The 21,634-nt window shown below is 42.2% G+C and overlaps 1 protein-coding gene across 2 annotated transcripts in view; it reads left to right on the top strand.

Annotated features, from left to right (window-relative positions):
* The window catches only part of LOC120560311 (spermatid perinuclear RNA-binding protein-like), a 102,952-nt gene that overhangs the window by 41,449 nt on the left and 39,869 nt on the right, over nt 1-21,634 (top strand). For both annotated transcript variants that reach the window (XM_039802648.1, XM_039802649.1), the window contains exons 3-4: nt 17,008-17,237; nt 18,988-19,153. In XM_039802648.1, coding sequence (XP_039658582.1) covers nt 17,008-17,237; nt 18,988-19,153 — 396 coding nt within the window. The remainder of the gene's footprint in view (nt 1-17,007; nt 17,238-18,987; nt 19,154-21,634) is intronic.

Raw genomic sequence — 21,634 nt, 5'->3', positions numbered from 1 at the left:
TAAATTCATAGAGTGTGAGGTCTGAAAATATCCCAAACCAGTTTGATTTTAAAAACAAAAAAACAAAAAAAAACACAACAACCTCAAAACATAATATGAATAGAGGCCAGGCCACAGCAACATGACTTACGTCATTCGATCTTAAACTTGTCTGTAGATTTTGATGAATCCTAAATGTCTTATGTGAATACTGCACTATAGTTTTTAATTATAATGGTCACTTTTATCCATCTATCGTCTGTCTGTCTGTCCGTCTGTCTGAGTGTTAAGCGCATATCTCTCGAACCGTTAGTCCAATGGATTTCAACAGGTGTCTTGCTATGGGCACGAGTAAGTGCAGTACCAAGTTTGTCGTTGTTTGGATTAGAAATGCAAAAGATATCGTTAAATATATATTGGTAAAAGAAGCACACATTGGCTTTTGCCGCTCTAGCCGCTGGCCACTCCCCCCTCTACTCACTGAGTGAGCAGGAGCAGAAGCAGAGAGAGAGAGAGAGCAGCAGAGCTTTGGCAGCTAAAATGTGTGCAAAGTAGCACTACTTTGGACTGTCTTTGACTTTGAATAAACAAACGACAATTCCCGAATTTAAGGACATTACAGAATCCCACATATGCAAAGCACAACCAGCTACAACAAGTGCAGACAGAGCGTGATGTCACTTATAGGCAGGCTATTTATCTTATAAAGCGAGACATATCTGTACAGTGTGTATCTCTCTCTCTCTCTCTCTCTCTCTCTCTCTCTCTCTCTCTCTCTGTGCGTGTGCGCGCACACACACAACACACACACACACACACACACACACAGAGTCCGGTTCTGGTGGTTGATGATCGCAGATATGTGCTCTTTAGCTCGCATAACAGGCAGGGTGGGTAGCACACTGCCATGAGTCCATGACGCTATGTCTGATTACTCCACATTTTAATTGTGATATTTTGTGATTACATTCTGATTCTGCAATATTCTCTGTAAAAAAGTAGTCAAAAAATGTTTGCATTTCAGAACCTTAGGAAACGGACAGCGGCCGATACAAACACACTATTAACTCGATAATAAAGCCGTAAAGTTTCAACTCAGGCCAGCGCCACTTCTCACAAATACAGATAGGATTGGAGATGAGAAGTTTAACTGACCACTGGAGCTTAGATCGGCCCAAAAAAATCAAGCCCGACCCAGCCCGAGCACGTTGTGTCCGAGCCCGACGCGACACGTTAACTGTAATTATGAGCCCGAGCCCGATTTTAAACCAAAACTTTTTAACACGTGGGCCGTTATAACTGACGTTCTCAACTACAATTCCGAGTTGTTTGAACTGCAGAAATCTGTTTAGAATAATGCAACAAGGACGAAGCATGTAAACTGTGCTGTTTGTTTATTCAGCCCAGCAGGCCCGGTGTGATGCGTGTGAGTAGAGGGGAGACTCCGCGCATGACACATGTTGCATTTTGTAACTGCAGCCTAACTTTAGTACACATTTGTTACTTTTATATAGCCTATATATTAGGGCTGTCAAAATTAACGCGTTAATTTTTTAATATTTAACTCGTTAAAAAAAATTAACGAAATGAACGCAGCTGTGTTTGTTTACTTCATGTGGCGGCTGAGAAACGTAATACGTCTACATAACAGCAGGCGGCGCTACTCTGTATTGTTGCCCAAGTAATGAAAACTGGCAGCTGATTGGACGAACGCGTCACATGGGTTTGTTTTCTCCGTAAATTCAAAGCCAGACTGTCATGGCGGCCGTTCAGAATACGATCTCATATTGTACTAAAATAATTCACTGAAACATGTTTCTGAAAACATTTTAAGCGAGAAATAGGCCATGCAGTTGCTGAATCTGTCTTCATTTCAGATCAGCAAAGGTCAGTTTAGAAGATTTTCGTCAGATTTTGAGAGACTAGTCACCTCATTCCGCTCGCCATTTCCGGGTGAGTCCCGACTGCCCTGCCGCCGACTGAACATAGGCTCGTTGGAGATGAACTGCGCCTCGCCTGTAAAGTAGACGAGAGCAGGCGACAGCAGCCGGGGGCGGTGACAAAAATCTGCTCTCAAGTCGGACAGTTTCTAGCCGTTTCCAGCAGCCTTCAGCAGGACTAAGCCAAATTGTTGCTGCTGTTGTTCTGAAAGATATTAAACATTCTGAACTTAGCAGAACCTTTCCTTGTTTGTTTTTTTCTTCATATTTGCAAAGTTAAGTGATTTAGCATTTAAATATCCATTATTACAAGCTTCAGTCTCAATTTAAAAAAGCGATTAATTGCGATTAATTACAGCAAATTGTGCAATTAATTAATTTTTTTTAATCGATTGACACACCTACTATATATATATATATTTATAATAGTTCTGATTATGGCATAGCTTTCTCCCCACCCAATTAGGCTTAAAAAAATAAATAAATCGCTTGATCAAGGGTCCAGCCCGGGCTCTGGGGTAGCCTATCAACCGCGATCAGCTTCGTGGGAAATTAAGAACTCTCTGCACTGGTGGTGGATGTCGTCGATGCACTTGCATCATTAGCTTTGCTTTTTTAATAACAAATGTGTCCATTTAATTCTCACTCTGATTACCTTAACGCACATGCACGCACTGTGGGGGGGACGGAGGCGTTTTCATCCAAGAGACGCTGTGATTGGTGGATAGGATATGGATGTGGATAGGATATGGAGCAGGGGACTGACAGCGACATAACCAATCACATTATGACAGACGCTCCACTTAGCACCAATTGCAATGTTTAATTTTAAATGAATGTAGCCTACTGGCAGTCTGGCATGTGGGTGCTCAGTGGGTGCTCTGTATTTTCCGTGGGTGCTCGAACTCATACCCACGGTACCCATGGTATCGGCGCCTATGTCTTCCTCTGATGTAGAGGTAGCCTACACTAAGTCAATAGATAGTAGGATACAGTGGAGTTGCATAATAAGTGGTTCAGGGTCCTTCTGTAAGTTATTTTGGGGTACACTTTGGTTTTGATAAATTCTACAGGCAGCAACACCACAGGCCAAGCAATCAACCCGTTTTCAACGGCCACAGCACTAGTTAATACTAAATTCAACATCTAAAAATGTGATTTTCCTATAAGACCATGGTCACTAAGAAAAGAACATTTGGTTTCCTCTGATGGTTTCGTGTGTGATGAGCAGGCCCAAACAGAATCTATGGATTTTTCTTTTACAGTTTTCAGCAGCGATCCAGAACGAAAATCTGCGGAACTTAGCGGACTGTGTTTTTTTTTTCTGCTTGTGGTCAACAAAAAACTCAGGATCTGCAATTTTGTGTTTGCTCGCTCACTACATCTGAAAATCCACAAAGGTTAGAAGATTTCTGTTATAACGTCACCTCTTTCAAGGTGCACAGAGAAAGGACAAATCTGAAGATGCAAAACTCCAGCAACACAATTCCGTTTCAGATAGTGGCCTCCTTTTAAGGTCGTCATACAACACATTGATAAGCCGTTACCAATGGAAACGTTTCTTTTGATGACCCTGATGAAAGTCACAAGCTGAAACACATTTGTATAACCGTAAAGTTGTTCTTTATACTCCCAAGTGTGGCTGGAGTTTCAGTTTCAGGTCAGTCAGGTTAGTTGGATGTTAAGTCAGAATTAAAATGGTGGTTGTGTCAGATTGTTGGAAAGCTTGTGTTTAACAAGTAAGTACAATTTAAAAAAAGAAAAAAAAAAACTAGATGCAACCCATCTAAAAGACCTCCAGTTGTAGGGACATCTCCACATTAGGAGTGGAAAATGGGATAACACTTATAAAAACTTGACTTTGACTTTTAGCATGACTTTTAGACAAAGATTCATGTCCTCAGCTGTTAGCTCGGTCTTCCTTGTGTCTGGTTCAGAGACTACACAGTATTTTTGTCTGTTGAGATGGTCACTGTGTCAGATTTGGCGATCACAGTCATACATGGGTGGCAGTAGCTCAGTCCGTAGGGGGTTGGGTTGGGAACCGGAGGGTCGGTTCAGGTCCCTGTACAGACCGAAATACAGAGTGTGGACTGGTAGCTAAAGAGTTTCCAGTTCACCTCCTGGGCACTGCCAAGGTGCTCTTATGCAAGGCACCGGCTCTGTGCTCCTAATGGTCAAAGTCTCTGAAACACGTTGGGGAATAATTGTCTTTTTGTCGGGAGGTCCTGAGGTGTCCCAGATGTGGCGTTGGTTGTCGTCCACTACGATACGCTACACGGGAGAGCTGCATAAATTGATTGATTAGTTGTCAACTATGAAATTAATCGCCGACAATTTTGATAATCGATTTATCGGTTTGAGTATTGTTTTTAGAAACGAAAAGTCAGAATTCTCTGATTCCAGCTTCTTAAATGTGAATTATATTCCTGGTTTCTTTACTCCTCTATGACAGTAAAGTTGTACACAAAACAAGACATTTGAGGAAGTCATCTTTGGCTTTAGGACACTGTAACTGCCGTCAGTTCATTAACATGCATTATATTTCATTAATGTGGTATGTAACTTCAGTACAGTTATTATATAGTTTATGTGTATATAAATGTTATGTCTCTACATAATGTTCTGAATAGCTTGGGGCGGAACTAATTTGCACGTACACTGCCCGTGGGACGCTGTTTGATGTTACACATGAATGGAAGGTGCTGCGATGTAATGTGTTGAGTGCATTCTGCAAGAAAGTGTTATAATATCTTTAAGTTAAGTTACTACACTGGATTGGTGAGAAGATAAGTTGTGAAGAGATGTGTTGAAGATACAAGATCTGGGTTTAGCTCCTTTTGTAACAAGCTGCCAACGAGGTACGTTGAGAATGTTTACATGTTTTAGCTAACTTAGCTCTATAGCTTGCTTTGTTAACGTAGTAAGCTTGTGTTGCAATGTGGTTACGGCAAGCAGCTGTGATAAGTGTTGTTTGTTGGCAGTTTCACGGGATTGATGGTCTACGATGGAATAAAGATCACCCTGTTTTTCACTAAACATCGTGTGTCCGCGCGTTACTGGGGAGCTACAGTGAAACTCGACGCATTTGAGAGACTACATGGAGAAGCAAGCGGGAAGGATCAAGCCCACGTCATCGTAGCGCATTTCATTCCAGTGTCATCCGAGGACAAAGCGGCTCGAAGGAGACGTTTTACCGCGGCCTGCATGAAGGTTCAGGTGCCACTAAGTTGACGTTGGCTGTAGTTGAAAACGCATACTAACTCTAAGTGCTTGTCAAACGTTTTCATCCAAGAGCTCAAAGGACTCTTTTAAGAAGTATTAGGCTACAATTAAGAGACAATTTAAGGCTGTTGCCTTTCTGCATTTCCCACGTTTTGCAATGTTATTTTCATTCTGCATATTGTAATATGGTTGATGTGGCTTGTTTGTTGTTTAATAGACTCACAGATATTCAGGCAATGTCAAAGCTTTTTCAAGAGTGTAACAATTAGTTGTAAGCTACATGTGTTTAAAGGTATTAATAAGCAGTGGTAATATCTCTTAACAACAATTAGGGATTTTGAAATTTAAGTAAACTAACAGTTTATTCACCAAGACACTCTCTCATCTTAAAACCAGTGGCCTTGTAGAATTAGAATAGCGCTCAACAAGCCTTTGTTGAAGGTAGGAAGAATATTTACAGGTTATGTTATTTTATTAGGCTACTATTCATTTCTGAAAGCAATCATAAACTAAAACTTGCAAGTATGGCTAAGATAAAAAATAAGTAAATAAAAAAAAGAGAAAGAAAAGGGGAATTAGATAGTTAGCCTATATATTCTGAGAAAGGCTAGACTTAATCTCATATCCAAGTAAAGAAAGCTAACTAAAATGTCAGAAGTAAACTTTCCTTTTTTGAGGATGCCAGAGAGGGTGTGGTAGACACTGTGCAGCAGCCCTGCAAGGAGAACCCTTCTGAAGAACCACTTTGTCCCATGCCAGATGAAAGGGCAATGCCACACGCAACTGAAGATGAAGCATATGATACCCAACTCCCTCAAGAGACGCTGCAAGGCCATAGAGTCGCATGTGAAATTAACGGAAAAGGGCCAAGAATTACAGGAACGACAGTGAAAAAACTTGAGCGCCGCTTTAATTTAAGCTACGAAAAATGGAGGATCATTGCTAAAGATGCCACATTAGCCTTTGATACATGTTGTTCAAATGACCTGCTACAGGAACGCCCCGCTAAGATGGGGAAAGCCTCCATGGAGCTGCATGTCATTTATGAAACACGTGGCGTGTCTGCACACCGCATCCAGAAATTCGTCGCAGGATAGACATCTGTGAAGCAAGGTCAAAGGAAATTGTGGAGACCAAGGGAAATAATGAGAAAGAAGATCGTGGAAAACCAGAGTTTGAACTGTTGAGGCATGTTACACAAAGTGTAAAGTCTAACCGCTCAAAAGCGCGAAGTAGCTCAGTATCCAGCTCAAGACACTCAAGCTTGTCCTTAGTTAAGAGACAAGATGCAGCTGCTGAGGCAGCTGCTAATCAAGCTACTCTAAAGATCTTAATAGAACAAGAGCAACATTTCAGAGAACTTCAAAGACTTGAAGCTGAAGAAAAGAAAGGGCGCTTGCTGAGCAAGAGGCTGCCGCTGCACAGTTAGCGTGCCAAGCAGGAAGCTGAAAATGCAGAGAGAAGACAAAGTCTAGAGGCCAAGCCGCAGAGATAGATCGACTAGAGACACTCAAGAAATTAAATGCTGCAAAAGCACGAGAGCAAGCATACGCACAAAGTGGATGCTCAGATGAAGATATAGATGAGCTGCTCCATAACTGTAGTTCTCTGAAAATAAAGAAAGATGTCAAGTATAAAATTAACCCAATGAAGCCCTGTCCACTTCCAAAAGGTGAACAGCCTGTAAGGTGTGAAGACAGCACCACAGCTCTAATTAGAGCGCTTGCAGAATCAGTTGCAGCTAATCGTCTTCCTGTGCCTGAGCCAACAGTGTTCAATGGTGACCCACTCCGGTATAATGACTGGAAGTTGTCCTTTCAAACTCTCATTGACAGAAAGAATATACCAGCGGAAGAGAAGATCTATTACCTCAAAGTATGTTGCTGGACCTGCACGGAAGGCAATTGAAAGCTACTTTCTGCTGGGCACTGAGGCGGCATACATCTCTGCATGGACAATCTTAGAAGAAAGATATGGAAATCCATTTCTCATTGCCAAGGCCTTCAGAGATCGACTCAATGCGTGGCCCAAGATCAATCCCAAAAGCAGTCTGGAATTACAGGAATTTGTTGACTTCCTTCGCAGCTGTGAGGCTGCGATGTCTCAGATCAAAGGACTTGCCGTGCTGAACGACTGCAATGAAAATCAAAAACTACTCACCAAACTTCCAGATTGGTTAACCTCAAGGTGGAATAGGAAGGTTATGGAAGTGGAAGAGCAAAGTCAAACTTTTCCAAGTTTTAATCAGTTTGTGACATTCCTCACACGCGAAGCCAGAATCGCATGTAATCCAATTACATCCTTGCATGCCCTAAAACCAAATGAAAATGAAAAGATCAAGGCCCAAAGGAATAGAAGCCCCAGCAGAAAGGTGTTAGCGACAATTTCAGATGAAGGATATGTGCCACCAAGCTGCATTTTCTGTGAAAGAGTCAATCACAGTTTGGATACTTGTCACAAGTTTATGGAGAAAGCAGTACCTGAGCGACACAAGTTTGTACGAGAGAGCAAGTTATGCTTTGGATGCCTGAAGCTTGGGCACCGCTCAAGGGAATGTGAAAAGCGAAAGGTCTGTGACATGTGTAGAAAACACCATCCAACATGCCTTCATGAAAATCGCACGAGAGACGCACGGTCATACACAGGCCACGACAGATCTGTTGACAGCGACAACTCCATGGAAGGGAGGACAGAGAGCGCTCAAGTGCAAGTAATTAGTGTGTCGGGTGGAGCAACATCCAACACAATTATGCAAGGCATTAGGAGGCGCACACCTCCACGATCATACCGGTGTGGGTGTCAACCAGCAGTGAGCAAAGCGCGAAGTACTTGTATACCGACTTCTTGACACACAAAGTGATACAACATTCATCTTGAAAGAAACCCCGCAGAAGCACTTAACACCAGGAGTGAGCCAGTTCAATTAAGGTTGTCAACGATGGCTTCAAGGAATGCCAGAGTGTCTTGTCAGAAACTTACAGACCTGCAGGTAAGAGGATTCTACTCAGACAAAACGATACCCCTGCCGGATGTTTACTCAAGAGAATTTATTCCTGCGAATAGAGATCACATTCCCACTCCAAATACTGCAAAGGCTTGGCCTCACCTAGAACACATGCCGTGAGATTGAACGCCCCTACAAAGTTGTGATGTTGGTCTGCTTATTGGATACAACTGTCCTCAGGCACTGATTCCAAGACAAGTGGTGTCTGGCGAAGAACATCAACCTTCTTTACACAAAAACAGACTTAGGCTGGAGTGTGATTGGCTAACGGCAACCCTCACATTGACTGTGGAGATTTGATTGGAGTGAGTCATCATGTACTTGTGAAGCAGGTGACCCCAAGTTTGCAGCCCTGGTCCGACCTTGCATGTGAAGTGCACTATGTTCACAGAACACAGATTAAGGAAATGGTCTCACCCTCGAAATAATCAACGCCTCGAATCTGACTTCAGCGAGAGGGCAACGGAAGATGGCCCAATATCCCAAGAGGATCTTGGATTCCTGGCTAAAATGAAGAAACGACGCAAGGCTCAAGAGTGATGGTCACTACGAATGCCACTGCCATTCAGCGCGAGAAAGGCCCAGCTTACCCAACAACAAGCTGTGTGCTGTGCATCGTCTTAAATGCCTGGAAAGGAAGTTGAAAAGAAACCAGCAGTACTATAAGGACTACACAACCTTTGGCGTAACAAAACAATAGGTCGTGGAGATGCTGAGAAAGTCCCGTTGGAAGGCTTGAATAAATCCCCAGTATGGTACATCCCACACCGGGGTTTATCATCCACAGAAGCCTGGTAAAATACGCGTTGTGTTCGACTGTGCTTCAAGGTTTCAACAAACCTCTTTGAACGACCATCTGCTGACTGGTCCTGATTTAACAAACGCCTTAGTGGGAGTACTCTGCCGTTTTCGTAAAGGTGCGGTGGCTATTGTGTGACATTGAACGCATGTTCCACCAATTTCATGTCAAGGAAGACGATCAGGATTACCTGAGGTTTCTCTGGTGGGACGGTGGAAACCTGGAGTTACAGCCCTCGTCTATCGGATGAAAGTTCACCTGTTTGGGGCAGCCTCTTCCCCAGGCTGCGCCAACTACGGGGCTCAAACACCTTGCCACAGAGGGACGTGGACGGTTTAGTGAGGAAACTGTCAGGTTCATTCAAAGGAACGTTTATGTGGATGATGGGTTAGCGACAGAAACCCAGAACCAAGCAATTCAATTGGTTAAAGAAGCAAGAGACCTCTGCAGCATGGGCAAACTTCATCTTCATAAGTTTGTCTCCAACAGCAAGGAAGTACTTGACACAATCCCTGAAGTAGAACATGCAAAAGGCCAAGGACTTAAACCTGGCCTTTGAACAGCCCCAAGTGGAAAGGGCACTTCGGAGTTCAGTGGTGTGTGGCTTTGGATCAGTTCCAGTTCAGAGTGGTGGTCAAGGACCAGCCATTCACTCGAAGAGGAGTGTTGTCCACAGTGGCCTCAGTATATGACCCACTTGGCTTTGCCGCACCTTTCATTTTGATAGGAAAGCAGATCCTGCAGCAGATGTGCAGAGACAAACTTAATTGGGATGATGCTTTTACCTGAAGAACTGAGACCCTTGTGGGAATCTTGGCTTTTGGACCTAAAACAACTGGCTGACGTGAAGATAGCAAGATGCTACGTTCCAGCCGCTTTAAGGTTCATCATTATGAGCTTCATCATTTCTCGGACGCTAGCACCTCAGGCTTGGCGTGTGCACATATCTCAGAGCAGTCAGTACGACAGGAGAAGTCCATTGTTCCTTAGTTATGGGGAAGTCAAGAGTTGCACCCACCAAGGTCACTACCATACCAAGATTGGAGCTGTCCGCAGCGGTCGTGGCTGTTCGTATTAGTGACTTGCTGAAAAGAGAACTTGAAGTAAACTGCCGCCATGAATTCTTCTGGACGGATTCTAAGGTTGTCATCGGATACATCAATAATGACGCCAGGAGGTTCCATGTTTTGTGGCCAACAGAGTGCAGCGAATCAAACAAAGCACAGCATCTGCTCAGTGGCGCTATGTAGCTTCTGAAAATAATCCTGCAGACCATGCATCCAGGGGTCTTTCAGCACTGCAGCTGAAGGCGTCCAACTGGTTTACAGGACCAGCCTTCCTATGGCAGGAAGAGCTTCCACGTGAGGATGTCATGGTGGGAGAAATCCCTAAGCGCTGATCCAGAGCTCAAGCAGGCTTTTGTGCATGACATCAAAGCCAAGGAGGAAAGGTCACTCATGGATCACCTGCATAAGTTTTTCAGATTGGTCGTAGACTGGTGAGAGCCATAGCTAGGCTCCGCGCAGAGCAAAGCAAGTCAAGGGTCTTCAGCAACATTCAGCCGATTCCTCTACTTTGCATGAAAGGAAAGAAGCAGAATTGAGCATTATAAAGATGGTCCAAGAAGCCAGCCTTTTTCAAGACCTCCAGTATCTGAAGTGTAGCAGTGGGGATCAGATCCAAAAAAGGGAACAAGTTGCAAAAACTAAGTCCATTCCTGGACAAGCAAGGCATTCTCAGAGTGGGAGGACGTTTTGACTCATGCAGCCCCTTCATCCCATGTTAAACATCCCCGCGATTCTTCCACGGGATGAGCACTTGTCATCACTGCTCATAAAACACTACCATGAGAAAGTGTTTCATCAAGGACGGGCAATGACAATGAATGAGCTTCGAGCCAATGGAATATGGATTCTAGGATGCAGCAAAGCAGTGTCGCCACATATTTACAGATGCATGAGGTGTAGAAAGGCAAGGAGACCAACAGAAGAACAGAAGATGGCAGATCTTCCAGTTGAACGTACGGAAGTGGCACCTCCTTTACTTACTGTGGGATGGATTGTTTTGGACCATTCTACATTAAGGAAGGAAGAAAGGAGTTAAAGCCGCATGGACTACTGCTTACCTGCATGTCTTCTAGAGCAGTGCATATTGAGATGCTTGGCGATCTGTCCACTGACTCTTTCATTAATGCACCGCGCGGCCATTGCTATCCGTGGACCAATACGGCAATATGGCGCAGCGCACGCGGCACCAACTTTGTTGGCGCAAGAGAGTTTGGAGATGCGTTGAGAGCAATGGAGAAAGAGAGCTTCAAGGAACAAGGATGTGAGTTTGTCATGAACACGCCAGCCTCAAGTCATATGGGAGGTGTTTGGGAAAGACAAATTCGAACCATCAGAAGTGTCTTGACCTCAATTCTAGAGCCCTCCCCCAGACAACTTGACAACTCCTCTCTCAGGACATTCTTGTATGAAGTCATGGCTGTTGTGAACAGCAGACCTTTAACCACTGATTATCTGGAGTGACTCATCTTGCCCAGAGCCCTTGACGCCAAACCATATTCTAACTATGAAGTCCACTATACTCTCTCCACCTCCGGGAACTTTGTTAAGGAAGACTTATATCTCCGTAAAAGATGTCGCGGTCGGCAGGCTCCTTGCCAACAACTTCTGGGTGCGATGGAGGAAGGAATACCTCTTAAATCTTCAGTGTCGGCAGAAGTGGACAGAGGTCAGAAGAAATGCACGGGTCAATGACATTGTTCTTCTGCAAGACGACATGGCCCCACGTAACCACTGGAAGTTGGCAAAGGTAACTGAAGTGCTCCCAGGAAAGGATGGGAGAGTGAGAAGGCTGAAGTTACTGATTAGTGACCCTACTCTTGATGCAAAGGGAAAACGTCTGTCCAAACCTACTTACCTTGAGCGTCCAATCCAGAAAACTGTCACACTAGTGGAGGCGGATTGAAGCACTGTCCTGCACTCTCTCTTGGTTATTTTTTGGCGCATCTGAGGCCAGTTTTAATAGACTAAGATAAGGTGAATTTGTAGTAAGGTCTAATCTTTACAATTTAAGTGATAAAGGGTTACGTGAAATTCACAGTGCAGTTCCTACGTTTGCGTGATAAATAAAATCTCTTAAGGATTTTGGTGGGAGTGTAACTGCCGTCAGTTCATTAACATGCATTATATTTCATTAATGTGGTATGTAACTTCAGTACAGTTATTATATAGTTTATGTGTATATAAATGTTATGTCTCTACATAATGTTCTGAATAGCTTGGGGCGGAACTAATTTGCACGTACACTGCCCGTGGGACGCTGTTTGATGTTACACATGAATGGAAGGTGCTGCGATGTAATGTGTTGAGTGCATTCTGCAAGAAAGTGTTATAATATCTTTAAGTTAAGTTACTACACTGGATTGGTGAGAAGATAAGTTGTGAAGAGATGTGTTGAAGATACAAGATCTGGGTTTAGCTCCTTTTGTAACAAGCTGCCAGCGTAAATTGGATTGATTACGTTGTCAACTATAAAGAGTGTCGCCCGAATAGTTTGATGTCGATTTATACGGTTTGAGTATTGTTTTTTAGAAGCGAAATGTGCAAATTCTGTGGTTCGCAAGCCTTAAATGTGAAGTTTATATTCCTGGCGTTTCAGGGGGTTTACTGCTCTATGATGGAATAAAGATCACCCTGTTGTACACAAAAATCAAGACATTTGAGGGACGTTATCTGGGGGCTATAGGACACACTGATTGACATTTTTCACCATTTTCTGACATTTTGTCAACCAAACAAACAACTAATCGAGAAAATAATCAACAGATTAGACATAGACAAATGTAATCATTAGTTGCAGCCCTACTACACGGGATAAAACAATCAATTGTCCCTACTATTGGGCTGTGTAGTCTCAACCATTAGTGGTCCTGCTTTTACCTACTTTATAACCCATATTTATGCCCTCTACAGATGTTGCCAAAGATAAATGTAAGATTTCTGGAGAAAAAAATTTAGGTTGAGAGCTTTTGGATGATCGTCTTCTGAGGCTGTTGCCATAGTATCGTCAGAACACTTTGTAAAGTAAACCCATGGACAGAGCTTCCAGAGGATGTAATGCAGGCCCTTTTTAAAAATGGACAAAAAGCTGATTTGTGCAATTATTATTGTGACCTTAAACATGTATATTGTGGTATATTTGTTGTTGTATGGATTTTTTTGTCGGTTGTAGTTAAAGGGTCTGGTGTGGAGGTTTGAAATTCCATACCAGAACATTTTCATAAAAAAAGCAGTTGAAACAATTCGTCTTCAATAGAAAAAGTATGCTTGATCTTTTCTTGTAGACTTTAAGTAATTAAATGGCATCCTTTCCTATATGTTCCTGTATATATCATGATGCATTTACAGGCACACGGATGGAGATAAATATCTATTTTATTTTTACAAAACTGTATGAAGAAAATAATCCTTGCATAATGTCCTTTTGAAGTCTGTGTGTGTGCTGGTTTTCTGTTGCCTTCACAGATGCTCAGTGCCCTTCATATATATATATACTGTAAACCAAGCTGCTATACGTCAGCTGTCCTCCTGAGAGAAAAGAAAATGTGATAGGAATTATTTCTGATGTGTGTGTCAGATTGAAGTAAATGGCATCCGACGACAAACCCTGCAATGCAATTAATTAAAGTAGTGAATGTCATTATCCTGTAATTGCGGCGCGAGCCTGAACACCCAGCTGTCTCGTACGTAACAAATAAAAGGAGCGATTCTGATGCCGGGCCGGCGTCCAGAATCAGTGTTGAGGCCGTAAAAGTCTTAATCTTTCATTTAGATCTTGTTAATGTGTGTGTGTGTGTGTGTGTGTGTGTGTGTGTGTGTGTGTGCGTGCGTTATGGTTGTTGACGCTGCCCACACTTGCCACTACACCGCTTCCAACGCCCCTGGCAGTTCAGCGAGAGATTAGCTAGGTCGTGATGAATGACCCTCGCAACTCCAGCACAAGCCCCAGAGAGCCGTGGCCATGAATTATTAAAGCAGCGTCATAAATAACTCACCGTAATGAGGGTGTGCTTACACGCTGCGGGGGCAGAGAGGGAAAAAGGGAAAAAAGAGAGGATAGGAGTAGCAGAGGACGGGATGATTGAGAGAGGTAGCAGTTTGACCCTGGACTGAAAGCCTGGTGTGATGCTCGGTCGACGGGCGGACGCACTCGGGCTTGTAAAAAGGAGCAGCGAGCTAATTTTGCCCATCAGCCTTTTTTCCGCCTCCCCCCCCCCTCACAGAGATGGGCTCTATCCCTCTAAGTACATGTCATAAATGTTAATGTTAAGTAACGGCGGCTGTATCTAGGCCACGCAGAGATTGGCAGCAGCACCGGTCGCTTCAGGTGTTGCTGTCATCGTGCAGACTGCGAGGAGCCTCTCTGACACCGAAAACGAGTGTCGGAGGAGGAAGTTGAGGGAAAACAACACCAACACCAGGCATTGAATTAAAAACGGTGTGTTCAAGTTTACAGACTTTTATTTTCCTCTGGATTTGTTCTGGATTTCGTCCCAGTGGCAGCATTGCTTTGGTGAATCATGATGATGATGCTAATCCTTCTTTTAACCATCAAACCACTTTTCTCATTGTTCAGTATGGATGGCCTTTAAAACCGCTGAGTGAGCTGCTTTTATAGCAGATAAAAGGCAGCTGAATGTAAATGAAATATCATTTGACAGTTAGACATCAGGCATGGAGGAAATTGTTAAAACATGTCAGGTTTTTCACCACATTTTTATAACCGAGCTCCAGGGATTTTCTCCCCATTCAGCCACAAGAGCGTTAGTGAGGTCAAGCACTGATGTTAGGGGAACAGGTCTTGCCTACAGTCGGCGTTCCAGTTCATCCCAAAGGTGTTAGATGGGGTCGAGGTTGACAGAAGAAATCTGATGACGGTTGTTGGGTTGTTTGCTTGAGTTGCAAGGAAAACCCAACTCTCAATAAAATCTGATCCTAGTAAAGCAGGTAGGCTGCATTTTTAGGTGGTAAGCGCCAATAAATCTATAACTGAGAATGTTTTCCTGACTAACTTTGATGTTTGATATTCTAGAGAAATAATATACTTGACAGATGGGTGTTTTGAGATGAAAAATATCAGGCTCTTTTAACTTATTAAGTCAGTACATGCTCTTCAGAACATTGTCAGAACATTCCCTCTGACATGTATGCTGATTAATGATACTGATGAGTTGCAAAGGCCACAGGTTTAGATCCTGTAGAAGTCCATTGAGGTCGATGAGCGGACATGTTTCCTCTCTGAACGTCCTTGAGCTTCACTCTGAACTGGGGCTGTACAATATATCGTTTTTTTTAATTTATTTTTTATCTTTACTGCGATATCAACTGCTGCGATACACACATCGCGAAAGGCTGCGACATACCGCGAAAGACACTCAGAGACTTTTTATGTTAGTTGAAAGAAAATATCAGTAAAAATCTGCAATAAAAATGTAACCTTTTAGATTCAATTCAATGTTCAAGTTGATCAATAAAAGCTGTTGGAAAGTATTTCCTTTCATTTGTTTTAAATTCAACAAGAAATGTGTTGTATTTTAGCAGAATACTGAAATCATCAGAAATGTAGAACTGAGTCCACTTTAATATCTGTTTATTTATCGCAAGTAATATCATTATCGCGATATTCAACAACAGTATCACATATTTTCCTCATATTGTACAGCCCTAATTAAAGTAGTTATTGTAGTCATTCCTTCTGTCCATACTGGCTGTGTAGAGATCCCTTCTTAGTTCGAATACAAAGGGAGAGACGGGGACAGAATCCACAGTCCCCTCTATGCAAAACTGCATTGAAAAAATTAATAATTTTAGAAGGAACCCATTTGAGTTGACTGCTGAAGCCTCATAAGCCTGAAAGTCCCGTATTGGTCCGAATCTAAGACAGGGGTTTTTTTTCTAGGAAAAAAACTGAAAAAGTGGGGTTGTCTTATATTTGGGGTCTAGACCTTCAGCGGTTCAAGTCGCAGAGGCTGGTTTCAGAACGTAAGGGACGTCATCGGTTTCAACAGCCAATAGAGAAGTCAGCTGGTGAAGTCAGCTATAAACTATAGAAATGAAATGATCCATAATCCATTTTATTTTTATGTTACAAACAGCTGGTCGAAATGGCAGAGTTTTAGACAGAGCCTCAACGACCGCCCGACAGCACGGTAACGTTATATGGTCAAGCCAGATAGAGTGACTGAAGAGAGGGAGCGCCCAGCAGCGTTAGAACAACGCAGTGAAGCGGAGAAATAAAATGGGTTTTCGCCGATTCATCACTAGATGTGTAACTGTAGCAAGCATCTCACTATCACTAACGTTATCCACAGTCATACTTAGACGCAACAAATGATATATCCAGCTACAAAAAAGCCTAAAAGTCGTAAGATCGGAAGTACAACAAGGCGTTGTCATGGAGATGATACACTGTCTAAAAATACAAACAGCCAGAGAGAATCTTACCGTGGTCCTCAAAGCGGCCGCTTCCAAGAGATTGACCGGACAGTGTGTGATTACATGACAGAAAAACTTAATGATGGGATGCCCATTACCAGAGCAGTCATTCAGCTGAAGGCCTTGGAAATATTGTATATGTGACACTTTCATCTAAAAAGATATTGAAAATATTTTTTTATTTAAAAGGTGTTTTTATTAGAATTATTTTCAAATAAAATTATTTTTATTTATAAAAACAAGATTTGGTCTTCAAAAAATATTTTTCAAAAAATGAATCTTGAAAGAGGGGGGCTCGTCTTATAATCAGGGTCGTCTTATATTAGGACCAATACGGTAACTAGTTTACAGTGTTTTTACACTACACTTTAATTTATCGCAACACAAATAATATTGTTATTGCGATATTCAACAACGTTATCCCATATTTTCTTCATATTGTGCAGCCCTAGCCCTACTCTGAACCTCCACCTGCTCACTCTGTGTGATTCATACTGCACAATGAAAACATGCCTGAGATAAGAAATGATAATGTCTCTCTTTCCCCTCGTCTGAACCCAGAGGTCATTCCGATCGTTTGCAAACGACGACCGCCATGTCATGGCCAAGCACGCCAGCATCTATCCTGCGCCGGAGGAGCTGGAGGCGGTCCAGACGCTGGTGTCCACCGTGGAGGGAGCCCTCAAGAAAGTCTCTGATTGGATGGATGGCCTCAACACATCCTCAGGGAAGACCTCCACTGACACCGGGGCTGGAGACATTAAGGCGGATGAAGACGCTGCTGAGACGAAGTATGTCCCGCTGAATGTGCTCTTATTTTACGGTTGTTTCAGTGTGACCCAATTACCGTTCATACAGCCCCCGAGAACATCTCTGCTTTGATTATAGTGCTATATTTTCTTCTTACAGTTCAGTTCTGCATTGGACTGCTAAGTGGGCGTGTTCTCGGAGCGTAAAATGAAGTGAATTTATTGCTCCTTCCAGTTTTATTTTTGTATATTCAGCCGTTTCTGCAGCACAGTGCCAGATCACTCCCCTCTATAAAACTGTGTTCTGCTGTATATCTTCATCGGGAGGGGAACGTGATGATTGGATGATTAAACAAGCTCGACAAACAGTCATAAATTCTCAACGTTTGCCTCGTGGCCTAAACATGCACACAGAGGTTCTGTATTAAACAAAGCATCTCTGTGGAGATACAGCTGGGAGCTGATTCATACAAATAAGTCACATCCAGGACAGAAAAAAGAAAAATATTTTGTATTGTTGATACGTAGGAGTAGGTCAAGGCAGCAATGTTATTACAAAGATTAATGTCCAGAAAACAAAAAACAAATGTTTCCTTCAACTCCAGCCACAGCTTCAGCATCTGTGTAGCTGTGATTGGCCACATCAGAGAAGTCCTCGGATACTTTAATTAAGTAAAAATAGTAACACCAAAGTGTGAAAATACCCAGACTTTACTCAAGCAGAAGTCCAGAAATATTGATAAAATGTTCTAAAGTAAAAGTACTCATTGTGCCATGATATAATCTTCCGTTTATCTAATTATCAGCTCATTATTATTGATGTATTAACTTGTTGGAGGCATTTTACAGTTGCAGCTGGTCAAGCTACAGTAATTCTTCTAGTTTATAAAGATGAGGGATACTTCTTGGTAGTCACATAAGTTTCTAGCAGCGGCAAAACCTGACATGACTACTGCTGATGCATATAATAAGCTTCAGCTGAACTTTCAAAATGTCTTACAGCGTGGGCGCCTGGTTAGTTCACCTGGTAGAGCGGGCGCCCATATATAGGTTTACTCCTCGATGCAGCGGCCACGGTTTCGACTCCAACCTGCGGCCTTTTGCTGCATGTCGTTCCCCTTCTCTCTTCCCTTTCAAGTCTAAGCGGTCCTATCCAAATGAAGGCCTAAAATTCAAGTCTTACAGCGCATAGGAATGCGTTAGGACGGAATCACTTCATGGCCTCTATGGAGAGAAGACATAATTCCAGAAAGCGAAATTTTTTTTCATTGTTCATGTGGATTGTGAATCTTGTATCAAGACTTGGAACGTGAACTTGTCCTTTAATGGTTGCAATGACGTATTTGTACATTTAAAAATACAATCGGCTCGCAGCCACAGAGAGCGGAGGCTCTCGGGCCGTATTTGTGTGTTTTGAGCCGTCACTATGTCTGTTAGAAGATAAGATAAGATCAGATCGACTTTGACATTGATCCCACGATGGGGAATTTCACTTGTCACAGCAGCTCAATGTAGCACAACAAATAACAAAAATACACAAAGAATAAAATAGGAAATAGAAAAAATAAGAAGAGAGTAATAACTGTTATATGTATACTATAAACACTTTTATTTACAGGTGGGGAGAATATATATATATATATACATATGAATATGAAATGGCAAATTGCACAGGACACAGTTAGATGTACAGAGAAATAAATAAATACAAATGGTGCAGAATATTTTTAAGTGTTGGCTCATGTTATTGTGTTAGAGAATCTGACGCCGGCTGTCATCCCTCTGCCCTCAGGCCGGATGGCACGCCGGCGCTGTGCGGGGTGACACGTGTCGGCCTGGTGGCCAAAGGCCTGCTGATCAAAGGGGACATGGACCTGGAGCTGGTGCTGATGTGCAGGGAGAAACCCACCAAACTGCTGCTGTACACCATCAGCGCCAACCTCCCCCTGCAGATCCAGGTACGCTCTGCCACACCTCCAGCTCTGCTCTGCAGTGTTTGGCACATCCACAATGAGCCATGAAGCAACCTTGGGGTGGGGGAGGCTTTTAAAAAGGCATCTTTGTGATCCGAGGTTCAGTGGAAACGCTCGTCCACAGAGAACAACCAGAAGGTTCTTTCTGTGTGATAAAAGGACGAGAGTTTGACTGGTGACATTGGAAAAGAGACTGACAGCCTGGCATGAAGCAGGACATAATAATAATAATATTAATAATACAAATGGTACATGTAGACAGTATAGATAGTATATTATGTTTAATAGTGATAGGTATATTTTTTTGATCAGTGATGGGTGATGTGGGAGACAAATCAGGATCATTTGTCTCCCACATCACCCATCACTGATCATCACTGAGATGCTGTTGAAAGCTCTGAGATTATATTGTCACACAGGTTGTCACTACATATTTAAACATTTTATTGATACATGTCCCTGTACTTTTGCATTCTCTGTAAAAAATATATTTGATTCAGAACTATATAAATTCCAACAGATATGCACAGGACAACAAGGCATCATACAAACATGCTTTAAAATTAAGTTGAAATTCTAACAAATGTTTAGACAGAATTGGTAATAAAGAAAGGTTTAATAGAACCACTTATAATACAACCTAAGATACTTAGAAATCAGAATAAACATGTTAATCACAAAGTATATATATTTTTCAGTTAAAATAGATTCAAAGCATTTAGTGCATTTAGTGACTTACACTATTAATATATGTGAACACACCGGCTCATACTAGCTGAATAACATGACATGGACTACAGTCACAAAATGATCTACTCATCCAAGTGAAATGTTCTATAAGTTCTCAAACTGTTCGCTTCGGGAAACAACAACAACATTGGAGCTAGCAAGCTACACGCTGAAAATGTATTTTCTTATTGCAGAGATAGAGGGCAGTACAAAAGACAGCTAATTTAAATAGCTCACCTTACTGTAATGTGTCAACAGTTCACTTCATTTAATATTGTAGGTGGCGTTTTCTTTTGCGGAGCAGCAAAATGTTCAACCAAAAGAAGTTCCTTCCCGAGACCATTTTGCAGAGCCACCGTCGCTGCGCCCGGAGCTTAGCGCCCGGAGCTTAGCGCCCGGAGCTTAGCGCCCGGAGCCCCGGAGCTTAGCGCCCGGAGCTTAGCGCCAGTCTAGACGATTGTGATTGGTTTAAAGAAATGCAAACAGCCCAGAGTGTTTTTTTTTCTCTTATCCTGGAATGTATCTGTCTCTATCTACCTTACTACACAGCGCTGTGGAGATACAGTACAGGCCAAAAGTTTGGACACACCTTCTCATTCAATGTGTTTCTTTATTTTCATGACTATTTACATCGTAGATTCTCACTGAAGGCATCAAAACTATGAATGAACACATATGGAATTATGTACTTAACAAAAAAGTGTGAAATAACTGAAAACATGTCTTATATTTTAGATTCTTCAAAGTAGCCACCCTTTGCTTTTTTTGATAACTCTGCAAACCCTTGGTGTTCTCTCAATGAGCTTCATGAGGTAGTCACCTGAAATGGTTTTCACTTCACAGGTGTGCTTTGTCAGGGTTAATTAGTGGAATTATTTCCCTTATTAATAAAAAAGCAAAGGGTGGCTACTTTGAAGAATCTAAAATATAAGACATGTTTTCAGTTATTTCACACTTTTTTGTTAAGTACATAATTCCATATGTGTTCATTCATAGTTTTGATGCCTTCAGTGAGAATCTACAATGTAAATAGTCATGAAAATAAAAAGGAAACGCATTGAATGAGAAAGTGTGTCCAAACTTTTGGCCTGTACTGTAGGTCTGGCAATGTGAGACAAACCTTAAAGGTATTGAGTACCGGCACTCAGCCCTAATAAATATATTGTTATATTAATATTTCAACCCACCTTAATTCAAAAAATCAAAAAAAAAAAAATGATTTCCTATAAAGTCATGAGTTTAGTGTATAATACAGAGTTCCTTTGTGTACAAAAAAAATTTAAGTACACAAGACGGTTTGTGGGTGAAATAAATAATTTCTCAGGGAGAAAGAGTTTTTTATTCTGAAGCCAGATGAAAGGATTATTTTTAGTCAGTAGGAGAAGAGATACAGACAAGCTGGTTTGAAGTGAATATGATATGAAAAGGAAGTGGCCTGTGCTGCTGAGACTATACTTGATTTATCTGTGACATTCTGTCTCCTTGAGATGTCTAAAGCCCAGACTGCAGTATAATCTTCACAGCCTAACCTTTGACCATTCGGAGCTCGCTCTTTACAACGCTGACTTGTTATTTCAATTGGATGTTATGCCTCCTGGCAACCCCGAGCGCAATGTGGGTTTTTTAACACCCTAAAAGTTGTATAAATAATGTTATCGAAATATCTCTACCCTGTAAATGAGTATCCACAGAGCCCCACCCCCCTCTCTAAGCATCTGCTAGCTAACAAAGCAGTTT

Source organism: Perca fluviatilis, chromosome 6 (genome assembly GCF_010015445.1).
Source record: "Perca fluviatilis chromosome 6, GENO_Pfluv_1.0, whole genome shotgun sequence".
Lineage (NCBI taxonomy): Eukaryota > Metazoa > Chordata > Actinopteri > Perciformes > Percidae > Perca > Perca fluviatilis.
Note: the sequence above shows the minus strand (reverse complement) of the source record. Positions and strands in the feature narration are given on the sequence as shown.